This window comes from Epinephelus fuscoguttatus, linkage group LG3, assembly GCF_011397635.1.
Source record: "Epinephelus fuscoguttatus linkage group LG3, E.fuscoguttatus.final_Chr_v1".
NCBI classification, from domain to species: domain Eukaryota; kingdom Metazoa; phylum Chordata; class Actinopteri; order Perciformes; family Serranidae; genus Epinephelus; species Epinephelus fuscoguttatus.
In genome coordinates this window covers 35,100,138-35,112,579 of record NC_064754.1, presented here as the reverse complement: position 1 = coordinate 35,112,579, position 12,442 = coordinate 35,100,138, and the positions used below count along the sequence as shown (strand labels likewise).

At 42.0% G+C, this 12,442-nt stretch overlaps 1 protein-coding gene across 3 annotated transcripts; it reads right to left on the bottom strand.

Moving 5' to 3' along the window:
* Window positions 1-1,730: 1,730 nt before the first annotated feature.
* LOC125884797 (NLR family CARD domain-containing protein 3-like) lies at window positions 1,731-11,975 on the bottom strand. 3 transcript variants are annotated; one of them, XM_049570013.1, is made up of 5 exons: window positions 11,792-11,975; window positions 8,008-9,808; window positions 7,703-7,876; window positions 6,315-6,488; window positions 1,731-5,335 (listed from the first exon to the last, which is right to left on the bottom strand). In XM_049570013.1, exons 1-5 carry the CDS (start codon window positions 11,826-11,828, stop codon window positions 5,182-5,184), a joined length of 2,340 nt encoding a protein of 779 aa, XP_049425970.1. In that variant the 5' UTR covers window positions 11,829-11,975; the 3' UTR covers window positions 1,731-5,181. The 3 variants fall into 3 exon arrangements, with proteins under 3 accessions (XP_049425970.1, XP_049425980.1, XP_049425958.1); XM_049570023.1 differs by having other exon boundaries at window positions 1,731-5,332; XM_049570001.1 differs by having other exon boundaries at window positions 5,203-5,621.
* Between the last annotated feature and the right edge of the window lie 467 nt (window positions 11,976-12,442).

The following is a 12,442-nucleotide window of genomic DNA, read 5'->3' as shown; positions in this document are numbered from 1 at the left end:
CAGGCGCAGAACTGGGAACCAGAGAAATTAGTGTGCAAACAAAAGGTTTGCAACTAACTTAGCACCCCAATGTCTTATTCTGCACGGGCCCTGAGCGACCGGCTTCCTCTGATCTGCACTTTTGGAACACACAACAAAGATTGCTTCTGGAACCATAGCTCTTTCCAGCTTTCCTGTGCCAGCTAACAAAAAACACACAGCACAAAGCAACTCTTCCCCCCATTCAAGGATTGGTACTAACTGGGCATAGCTTTATTACAGTCGTACAGGCTAAGCAAGAATGTTTAACTTTGTCAGTTGTGATTTAATGTTGTTTATTGAGTCATTGTTGTGATTATTGCAGTTAGATCATTGGTTAGTTGGCTTTGCCAAAGCTGAGTGATGTTAGTTTGCTAATGCTGTTCATAGAGTCTTGCATGCAACTAAACATCCTCTGCACTAATCCAGCCCGTTTGCAACACATATCACATTCACATAGACTCATTTACACTTTGGCTTTCAACAGAGCTACACCCAAAGAGGCAACGCAAAGTTCCCGCTTCTTTTCCTTTGTCTTTGTCCTGACCACACAGTCAAACAAGACCTCCCCTGACTAGAAGCCATCTTTGATTCAGCCATCTTGTAGTTCTCTGTTGTAAGCCATTTTGTTTTGTAGGCCAAACTGCCCTTCACACCTACCTTTGTTTCTCTCTCTCTCTCTTTCTTTATGAATAAATATAATTCTTTGGAATCATACCTGCTGTCTGTTTAATATTGCACAAGAGTGAATGAATAGTCAACCTCTGCTATGTCAAGAACTCAGAAATCCCTCAGCCTTTACAATTAATATAGTAATTTTGGTTTTAGGTATTGATTTAATTACCAGTCAAAATTCCAAATTAATTGTTAAGTGAACTTTATGAGACTAATATCATTTACAGGTTATCATTTTTCGCTTTTTGGGAACGGTGCCCCATGAGGTGATTTATTGTAAATTAAGTCACATTGTTTAACATAATTAATAATTATTAATAATAACTATTAATTATTTCCGATAGCCATTTTTATTCTTTAATTGGAGATCTGTTACAAGGTCAGGCCTGTATTTAGGCATTTCCTACAACTGGTCCCCCTCGGTGTCACTTTAGATTCTCAACATTTTGGTGTCCCCGTGTGACGCTTAGTATAGTATAATTTGTAGATCACAACATACATATCCCATCCTGATATATTCTGGGTTTGACCAGACTTTTTTAGCCAATTTGTTTTCTGTGCAGCAGGAAATCCAAGACCCAGTGACAAAGGGATATATTCTGGGTTTAGCCAGTTTGCCTCCTGGACACTGCCCAGGTGTCTTGGAGCAAGGCACTGACCCCCCACTTGCTTGGAGCGCCTGTCCAAAATTCAATACTTTATTGCCATATAACTTGAACAAGTCGTTAGGGATTTGCTGCAGTGCGCTCTACATAGTAGGACAACCACAAGACAAAACACCAAACAAGAAAACAAAAACAAGAATAGCAGGCATAGGACATAGGACACTCTTCATGGCTTACACAGGGTCACATTTGGCATGAGAACAGGTCATACCTCATTCGCCTTGACATGTTTTAAACCTGGATGTTAGTCCAGGAGGCTAAAGTCTGAAGTGACTAGTGCAGATTTTAAGTGCAAATTCTCAGAAAGTGCAATATGTAGCAGGTTGACTCTAATGTGTAATAGTATAAAAAGAAAATAACACCGCAGCATAATAAGAGCATCAATCAATCAATCAATTTTATTTATAAAGCCCAATATTACAAATCACAGTTTGCCTCACAGGGCTTTACAGCATATGACATCCCTCTGTTCTTAGGACCCTCTCAGCCGATAAGGAAAAACTCCCCCAAAAAACCCTTTAACAGGGGAAAAAAACGGTAGAAACCTCAGGAAGAACAACTGAGGAGGGATCCCTCTTCCAGGATGGACAGACGTGCAATAGATGTCGTACAGAACAGATCAACATGATAAATTAACAGTAACCTGTATGACACAATGAGACAGAGAGAGAGAGAGAGTGACAGAGAGAGATGCAGGACAGACGGTAATGACAGTAGCTTACAACAACATACTTACAGCATAAATACCATATAAAAATACAATGACAAAAAAACAGAGGGCAGATTATTCAAGTGCTGTGGGGGAGTTTCCTACTTCCATAAGGTATTGGTGCAGGCATGGAGCGCTGCCATCCCAAATTTCCTCAACTGATGGAGGAAAAAGAGCCTCTGATGGAGTGAATATAACAGGGGTGATAAGACACACCCCTGGGGGGCGCCAGTGCCAATGTGTTTGACCCTAGAGGTCTTATTATTGACCCTAACAATTTGTTTTCTGTGCAGCAGGGGATCCAAGACCTAGTGACAAAGGGAGTCTGTCCAACTGTTGAAGTTTCTTAAAAAGTTTGCTGGGTAAAATTGTATTAAAAGCAGAGCTAAAATCAGAAAAAGGATCTTAGCATAGTTGCCTGGGGCCTCCAGATGCTGTAGGATGGAGTGAATACATAGGGACACAGCATCCTCAACGGACCTGTTTGCCCTGTATGCAAACTGGAAGGGTTCTAGGCTGACTACTCTGGACAGGTGTTCAGATACAATGTGTTCAAAGATTTTCATTATTACAGGAGTTAAGGCTACCGGTCTGTAATCATTCAGACTAATCTTAGTGTTTTTGGGCACGGGAACTATGACAGCAGACTTACAACAGTCAGGGACTCTGCATTCCCTTAACGACCAGTTAAAAATATGTGTGAGAACTGGGGCCAACTTAACTGCCCAGTGTTTGATGGTGGCAGACGATACAAGGTCAGGGCCTGCAGCTTTCCTGCAATTTTGTTTTTTAAGTAGGAGCCTGACCTCATCTTCTTCGATGACAAAAGGGGAGCTGACAGGGTTTGCACACCTGGGCTGCATAAAGGGGCATAACTATTATCAAAGTGACAGTAAAACTCATTTAGACTGTCAGGGTGCTCAGGATCATCACTGACCCCTGGTGCTGTGCTTGTGTAATTGGTAATCTGCCTCAAGCCTTCCCATACTCCTCTGCTGTCATTGCTGTTAAGTTTGTTCTCAAACTTGTGTCTGTAGTCAGCTTTAGCCTAAGTGACAGCTTTCCCAAATTCATATTTAGCCACTTTATATAAACCTCTGTCCTTACTCTTATAAGCATTGCTTTTGTTTTTCCAGAGATTTTTTTTATCTCTCTGCTAAACCATGGCTTGTTATTGCTGTACCCAGTCACAGTCTTAGTAAGCACAGATATGTTTTCAGAAAACATTATATAGGCATTGACCACCTAAGTAAATGATGATAGATCACAGTGCTGGACTGGCCATCGGGCATACCGGGCATTTGCCTGGTGGGCCGATGGTAATTTTGGGCCGGGCCGTTTTTTTTTTTAGTCATGTCATGATACCTATTGGTACACAAAACTGGTAGATCGGCCCATTAGTCATGATTGATTCTGGGCTGGACCAATTACAGCCGAGGGCCGATGCCCCCTCCCACTTGGGCCTTGTCAGATATGAATCAAGTTTGGTTGATAGTTTATTTTCGTTGTGCTTGCTAACTCTTAACACAGCATAGTTATGAGTTGGCCATTTAACAGTTTAGCTGGCTGTTGAGCAGCATGACGGGGTTTCTCTACTGCTGGGCTGTTTCTATGATGTTATACTAGTGATGGTGATCTTAGTGCTTCAGTAACTTTTTATTTTATTCATTTAGTTAAGTATAGTCTTTATTAGTTAGGTAGTAAAATATTTCAATGTCTATTAATTGATATAAGTGCACTATGCAGGAATTCTTTACTCTGAAACAGCTGAAGCTCAACAGAGCAAAAATGTTCATGTAAAACCAAATGATTAGGCTAGTATTCATCATAAACCCACTTGCAAATATAATTTAGATTGAATCAAATTAGGATTTGCCAGGAGATGTGATGCTGCTCATTAACATAAAAGTGGCTTGGAGTTAAAAGTAACTACTTAAATGTATTTGTCTTTTATACATAAATATCCTCTTTATTCTAGATATGTTGTGTTTTTATCTTATTGTGTTTTTTTACTGACATGTAACAGCAAACTCTTGTGGACAATAATTACCTGTATTTTGTTTTTATTGTGGGCATGTTTCCATTCAATTTGAAATATCCCTTCACTTTTTAAAGGTTGCCATGTTTGAGGAAGTATTATGTGTTGCTGTGCTGTTTATTGATGTGCTGAGTACATAGTCTATGAAAATATTACTAAATCTGTCATTTATTAATTTTAATATTCATCAATGATCATGTCTCACCTCTATTCTTCACTGTCCAATTTTCAGGATCCCATCATACGTTCATTGTTCAGGAGGTTCACTAGACCAAGCAGCCTTTTGGGTTCCTCTAAGTAAGTACTGTATAGAATAATGGGACTGGGAGGATGGTGTAGGTTTAAATTTATTAGACAAGTACATATACACCAACAAGACAGTGTACAAGCGGTGTCACAAGAAAGTTTTGTGTGTTTTCATTCATAGGCTTCATTGTCTTTCTATCAATACCTGGTGGGCCGGACTAGGCTCAAAATGCCCGGGCTGATTTTTTGTCCCAGTCCAGCCCTGGTAGATCATGACATGATTCTATAAAAAGAGACCAGTCTGTATTATCAAAACAGTCCTTCAGTGCATCAGTTGCTGAAGTAGGCCATTGTTTTACCACTGTAGTTGTTGGTTTAACAGCTTTTAGTTTTAGGGGTTAGAAGGATGGTGTTATGGTCTGACTTCCCTAGCAGAGCCCAAGCCACTGCATGATAGGCATTAGCAATGACACAGTAACATTGATCCAGGATCTTATTATACCTGGTGGGCACTTGGATCTGTTGTTTAAACCTGGGCAGGGATCTCTTCAGATTGACATGGTTAAAGTTTCCTAGAACCAACACCACAGAATCCAGGTAAAAATACCTGACAGATCATGTTTCTACCATGGTGATTTTACACTCTAAATAAACTGAAACTGATACGTGATGAGAGGGTTCTGTGGCTTGAGGAGGTATGTAAACAGCGATCAGTATGGTGGAAGTGAAGTCTCTTGGCAGGTAAAACAGCCTGCACTTTATGGATAATGTCTCAAGGACTGTAGAGCAGGTCCGTGAGATCACTGTTGTGTCTGTGCACCACCGCTGGTTCACATAGAAGCATACTCCCCCACCTTTGGTCTTCTGTGACGCCTCAGTACGGTCTGTGCGGTGGAGGGTGAAGCCGTCCTGTTGTCGGGGATGCCAGCGTTGAACCAGGTTTCAGTGAAGCACAGAATAGAGCAATCCGTAATGACCCGTCTGCTGTTGATGAGGATGGAGAGCTCATTGCGCTTGTTTACTAGAGATCAGACGTTGGAGAGTAAAACGCTTTGTAAACCGCTTGGTTCGGTGCCTCTGCTGTTTCAGACGGACTAGAGCGCCAGCTCTTTTGCCCCGCTTCCTGGTTCTCAGCTGGGGTTTGGGGTTGGTGATCACCCGGCTACCACTTATGTCCCTAGGTCCGATTAAAATGTCCTTGTAAAAGTTCAGCTTTGGCTCAACTTTAGCCATGCTATCCCAAATGTGAAGGAGAGCCAGTCTCTCGTACCTGATTACCCCCAGGACATAATCCACATGTAAACACAGCGTAAACAAACACACTGACAGACAGAGCAACACCAAGTCGCCATAGGACGGCGCCATGACACCACCATCCTGTCTTTTCAACTGCTCAGCGAAACCAACGCCCTCACTCTGAAATCTATCTATTAAAGCATGTATAGGTCCTATTTGTGTATGTGTGCATTTCAGGCCTGTGTGTATATGACAACAGAATGAAAAAAATTGAATTTCCCTTCAAGGATTAATAAAGTATATCTCCTTCTTTTATAATGACAAAAAACAACTTGAAACCAAAATACTCGACAAATTAAAATATTGATCTGATGATGGCACTAGATGGAATGTCAGAAAATCACCATGGTTATTACAATGCATCCTGAGTGGGACATAAATGAACAAAAAGTTGAATAGATATTTCAGTCTAAAGGTTTGGACTGATAAACATTGCCATTCCTAGAGCCATGTTGCTAGCAGGTCTAAAATGAGGAATGTTTTAATGAGTGTTTCAATCAGATAAAAGTTCTGGGGATCCATGTGTTTCCTAACTCAGGTATACTCACTGCTCTGAACAGATTAAAGAGAAATAAAACGCCCCTCATGATGACAGACCACAGCAGAAGAATATGAAATTAGAGACATTAGAGAAACATGCATGTGAGCTCTTGTTGTCTGTCCATACCTGAGAGTGTTCAGTCTATAGCGTGGATCGTCCACTGCAGCGGACAGCAGCTTCACTCCTGAGTCTCCTGGATGATTGTAGCTCAGGTCCAGTTCTCTCAGATGGGAGGGATTGGAGCTCAGAGCTGAGGCCAGGGAAACACAGCCGTCTGCCGTGATCAGACAGCCTGACAGTCTAGATTTAGGAACACATTATAAACAGTTTTAGAAAATGTATCTTCGGCTCGAGTGTGTTGACTCACTCTAGCGGATCTGTGCGGAGTAAGCAGATGGGGGAGGAAGGCTGGGTGACCTTATTCCTCCCCTCAACCAAGACCACAGCTGAATCAGACTGTCAATCCTTAAAAAGAGAGAGAGAGAAAAACAAAAGACCCACTACTTCAGGTTACGTAAAGGGGATAAAGCCAACAATGGTTAGCTCCCCTCTATAAGGGTCTGGGGGCGACCCAAAACTGGATCAATATCAGTCACAATAACCACAAATAAACATAACTAACAGAGTCCCGTCAGAGGAATGCAGATCTCTGCCAGGCAGCCAAGCAGTTGCCCAAGCTGATCGCGGCTACTCTAGAAAATTCTCACAACTCCTAGATGCATTTCAGATGTTCCCAGAAGGTAAGAAAAATACACACCTCATGTCTATTTTAGACAGAGCTGCAGCATAACTGGACTTTGAACAGTATTAATTTAGTCTGAAGGCTACAGTACAACAAAGTGGGAAACAACAATGATGCACACAATCAAATAGACCAAAAGAGAAACCACTTACCAAACCTTGCCTAGGCTATCTGTGGTAGAAGTACAAATATAAAGGAATTATGTGCCTAACTTTGGAGGATCAGAATATATTGAGTATTGAATTAATCTGCAGATGCTCCAGTTCAAAATAAGACCGAACATTTTTATGGGTGATTATTTTTGAGACATGTAGAAGACCAAAATGTGGCCGACAACAGACAGTAAGGATTGTTGTTCTTAGCCAGGCCAATGTGCCGAAAACTTGCAGTCCCTACTGGCTGGGTAAAAGGAGTGACGGGTCTACAGTCAATGACCGCATACGACCGAAAATAAAAGTTTTTTTTTAAACAACTTTGAATCAGCATTACTACAAGAGGCCCTTGAGCATACAGTCATAAATGTGCACACAAAATATTAGGCTGACTGGTCCAGTAGTATTTGAGATCGACGGCAGCAGACAGATGGATATGCAAACACACACTCACACTCACACACACATTTCACTAACATCAAATCACTGCAACACTACCTTCATCTGTCTTTTGTGATTGTATCAAAAAACAGAAATCATGCAACCATAAAGACCCTACAGGTGTTATTCACTAATATGAACCTAAAGCTTGACTGTTTAACAAACAGCTGAATACTGACCTGAGAGTTTCCAGTCTACAGTGTGGACTCCCCAGTCCGACAGAAAGCAGCTCCACTCCTGAATCCCACAGGTTGTTGTTACTCAGGTCCATCTCTTTCAGACTACAGAGCTGTGAGCTGAGGGCTGAGGACAGAGCTTCACAGCTTCTATCTGAGAGGTTACACAAGTTCAGGCTGTGGGATTGGTGAGACAAACAACAAATTTAATATGTCATCTGTAAAACATAAACACAAATGTATTTTATAATGTATTTAGAGAAATGATGAATAATGCAGCTGCTGACTATAATGATCCATCCACCTACAGAGCTTTGTTGGAGACTTTGACCACTGGCAGTAGCCACAGAAGAGTCTCCTCTGTGGCGGAGTATTTCTTCAGGTCAAATATGTCCAGATCTTTTTCTGATGACAGTAAGATGAAGACCAGAGCTGACCACTGAGCAGGAGAAAGTTCATCTGTGAAGAGATCTCCTGAACTCAGGTACTGTTGGATCTCCTCCACTAGAGAACGGTCGTTCAGCTCATTCAGACAGTGGAACAGGTTGATAATTTTCTCTGGAGAGGTACTGTCACTGATCTTACTCTTGATGTACTCAGCTGTTTGTTGGTTGGTCTGGGAGCTACTTTCTGTCTGTGTCAGCAGATCTCGTAGGAGAGTCTGATTGGTCTGCAGTGAGAGACCCAGGAGGAAGCGGAGAAGCAAGTCCAGGTGTCCATTTGGACTTTGTAAGGCCTTTTCCACAGCACTCTGATAGAGATGTTTCAGTTTGGGTTTGTCTCTGAAGGCTTTAGGCCACTGGGAGGTTGATTGTTCTTCTGACAGCAGATTGACACCAGAGCTGATGAATGTCAGGTGGACATGAAGAGCGGCCAGAAACTCCTGAACGCTCAGATGGACGAAGCAGAACACCTTGTCCTGGTACAGTCCTCTCTCTTCTCTGAAGATTTGTGTGAACACTCCTGAGTACACCGAGGCTGCTCTGATATTGATGCCACACTCTGTCAGGTCGGATTCATAGAAGATCAGGTTGCCTTTCTGCAGCTGTTCATAAGCCAGTTTTCCCAGAGACCCAATCATCTTCCTGCTCTCTGGACTCCAGTGTGGATCTGTCTCTGCTCCTCCATCATACTTGATGTTCTTCACTTTGGACTGAACCACCAGGAAGTGGATGTACATCTCAGTCAGGGTCTTGGGCAGCTCTCCTCCCTCTGTAGTTGTCATCACATCCTCCAGAACTGTAGCAGTGATCCAGCAGAAGACTGGGATGTGGCACATGATGTGGAGGCTTCGTGATGTCTTGATGTGGGAGATGATTCTGCTGGCCTGCTCCTCATCTCTGAATCTCTTCCTGAAGTACTCCTCCTTCTGTGGGTCAGTGAATCCTCTGACCTCTGTCACCATGTCAACACACTCAGGAGGGATCTGATTGGCTGCTGCAGGTCTTGTGGTTATCCAGAGGCAGGCAGAGGGAAGCAGATTCCCTTTGATGAGGTTTGTCAGCAGCACATCCACTGAGGTGGACTGTTCGACATCTGTCAAGATCTTATTGTTTTGGAAGTCCAGAGGAAGTCGACACTCATCCAGACCATCAAAGATGAACAAAACCTGGAGCTCTTCAAACTTGCAGATTCCTGCTTCTCTGACTTCAGTAAAGAAGTCATGAACAAGTTCCACCAAGCTGTACTTTTTCTCTTTCAGCACATTCAGCTCTCTGAAAGTGAATGGAAATGTGAACTGTATGTCTTGATTGGCTTTGTCTTCAGCCCAGTCCAAAGTGAACTTCTGTGTTAAGACTGTTTTCCCAATGCCAGCCACTCCCTTAGTCATCACTGTTCTGATTGGTTCATCTCTTCCAGGTCCGGTTTTAAAGATGTCTTCTTGTCTGATTGTTGTTTCTGGTCTGTCTGGTTTCCTGGATGCTGTTTCAATCTGTCTGACCTCATGTTCACCATTAACCTCTGCAGCCCCTCCCTCTGTGATGTAGAGCTCTGTGAAGATCTGACTCAGAGGGGTTGGGTTTCCTGCTTTAGCAATCCCCTCAAACACACACGTGAACTTCTTCTTCAGGTTAGCTTTAAGTTTACAGCTCACTGCAGCAGATGTCCCTGAAGAAAAAAAAAAATCCATCACTAACATCAAGAAATTGACCACATATGGTAGTTGGATTTGGCATGAAAGGCTCTCTTACCAAACTCTCAAAGAATCAAAACATCAAATAGGACAATGCTAAGAAACTGACCCTCAAAACGAATCACTGCTCCTTGTTTATTATGCACTTCCTCAGTGGCAGATACCAGTGAGGAGAGTAGTGCTATGAACACATGAAAATGGTGTGCTGTTGAAAGTGCAACTCTTTTGTTGAGACCCTGATGGACAACAAATGACAACTGTCATCACTGAGGTATGTTGGTAAAGTCTCCTTAACCTAAAAGGACTGAAACCAAACCTTGCCCTCCATGGTTGTCAACATGAGAAAAGAACCTGAGTGGACCAGGGTTAAGGTAAAGATTGTGTCTTGTTGGCAATCATGGCATTAAGTTTATAGCCCCATTTCCACCAAAAACTTTCGGTTTTGTACCCTTAGAACCATACCTAACCTGTATGGACATGTACCTGAACCATAAATCTGTTTTGCGTATCTACTGTTTTGTGTCGTCCACAGACAGTAGTACTATTAAATGTAGGCAGCAATGTTACCAGATAGTAAGAGCTATGTCACTGCTCCATCCAGCTCATGCTGTAATTCCTCTTCACTGACGATACAGAGGAACGCCTGCACCTCGCTTATTGTCCATGGAATGGGGTAGTAGGCTGGAGTATAGAGTCTGTGTCGAAATCAATGGAATACTTAAAAATAGTCATTGTTGAGCATGAGTGTTGATTCTCTACTGACCTTTTAACAGACTGCAGTGTCTCTAGGTACCTCAACAGACAGGTGAAGAAAAAACAGGATGGAATGGATTGGTTCTGTCGGGACCATCCACAACTTTTGACAATAAAAATGCAAGGATAACCATTCTGAAATAGACAAAGTACGAGCGACAAGGTGGCAAGCTGAGAAAGCTTTTGATATTAAGAAGTTGTGCACGCTACTGCCCTCGACTTACAGTAGTAATTCAGAAACTGATGTCCTAATGTAGCCTACAGTTAAGGGCTGTCATGCCACATGAAAAAGACATCTGTTGCAGTGAACATGAATTAAGTAACCCAAAGCATACAATCGAGCTAACTGATGGTAATGAGGTGGCTCACAATGGGTACGGTTACATGATGGCTTCTCATTCAGAATGAAATAAATCTGAATGAAATCATTTGGAATTAAAGTCTTTCCAGGTAGTTTACATGGGAAATATTCTTAGTGCCTTTTTCGGGCTTGTTTTGCTTATATTCTTGAAGCAGCAGTACGACAACAACCTTGTTCTGCTAATGTTTTGTCTGTTGAGGAGGAGAAGGGAGGTAGAAGGTCGAAGAAGGGAGATAAAAGACTGTGCTTTGGTGAATGGAAACCGGTGAGTGCAACGAGTCCAATTGCTCTATCTCAGCTGGCCAGCGCACTATATACGAGAGGGTCAGAACTGACAGTACACACTACAAGAGGAATGAGTCATTCAAAACAGGAAACACAAGAGTCTAAATAAACGCTATGGCCGATGCTGCACTAAATCCCATAAAAAATTAACTATGACAATATACTAAGACTGGAAATGTAAACATCTCCCATGTTGCATTTCTCTTTCCATCATGTTAAATGTGTTAAAGTCCTCTTACTGCTCTGCAGAGAGTCAGCCAGCTCCACCTGCTTACTGAATCTGACCTCAGAACTCTCTGAATCCTCTTCAGCTCATTCTTCACAAAACTGACAATTTTTTCCTCAAGCAGCTGGAACACAAAAAGTTAAGACTCAGAGCATGGACAGCAGTCATTCAAAACAGGAAACACAAGAGTCTAAATAAACGCTATGGCCGATGCTGCACTAAATCCCATAAAAAATTAACTATGACAATATACTAAGACTGGAAATGTAAACATCTCCCATGTTGCCTCCATTTCCTCTTTCCATCATGTTAAATGTGTTAAAGTCCTCTTACTGCTCTGCAGAGAGTCAGCCAGCTCCACCTGCTTCATTCTCCTCAGGAAGTGTTGTGTGATCTTCAGAAACGCCTCTCTGCTGCTCCTCTTCTGCTCTTCTTCCTCACCGTGCAACACCTCCTCTTCCTCCCTCTGACTCTCTAAGCATTCTGGGGAATCTGACCTCAGAACTCTCTGAATCCTCTTCAGCTCATTCTTCACAAAACTGACAATGTTTTCCTCAAGCAGCTGGAACACAAAAAAGTTAAGAGACTGAAGTTCAGAATGGTGGTTCCATATTTAGTTTGTTACAAGTCTGCAAGAAATTACTTTTGTATACATTTAATTGTCAACATGAAATATGTTTGTAAGAGAGAAGAAAATGCTTTAAATGCTTTTAAAACAGGTAAAGCAAGTCACAAAAATGTTGCTACCAAACATACCAGCAAACGTTTGCCAACAACATATTTTATTAGTTGTCATCAAAGTTATCTGATTTTACGGTATGAGTGACTGCAGAATTATGAAACTGTGTTCTGAGACTCTCACAGCTCTGTGTTAACGTTAGAGAAATATCTGGTCTGGTTTCATACAAAAAGAAAAAAAAACCTGCAGTGATTTAAAGCACATGAAACTGAAATCACCATCTTTCACTGACATTAACAACAGAC

Excerpts from the sequence above, each read along its gene's own strand:
- LOC125884797 (XM_049570001.1), bottom strand. The coding sequence starts at position 11,828 with ATGAAGCAGGTGGAGCTGGCTGACTCTCTGCAGAGCA. Across the intron at positions 9,809-11,791 it reads GGCTGACTCTCTGCAGAGCA|GGACATCTGCTGCAGTGAGC; the intron begins GTAAGAGGACTT and ends TTTTTTCTTCAG. Across the intron at positions 5,622-6,314 it reads TATAGACTGAACACTCTCAG|GTACGAGAGACTGGCTCTCC; the intron begins GTATGGACAGAC and ends GGGGGTAATCAG.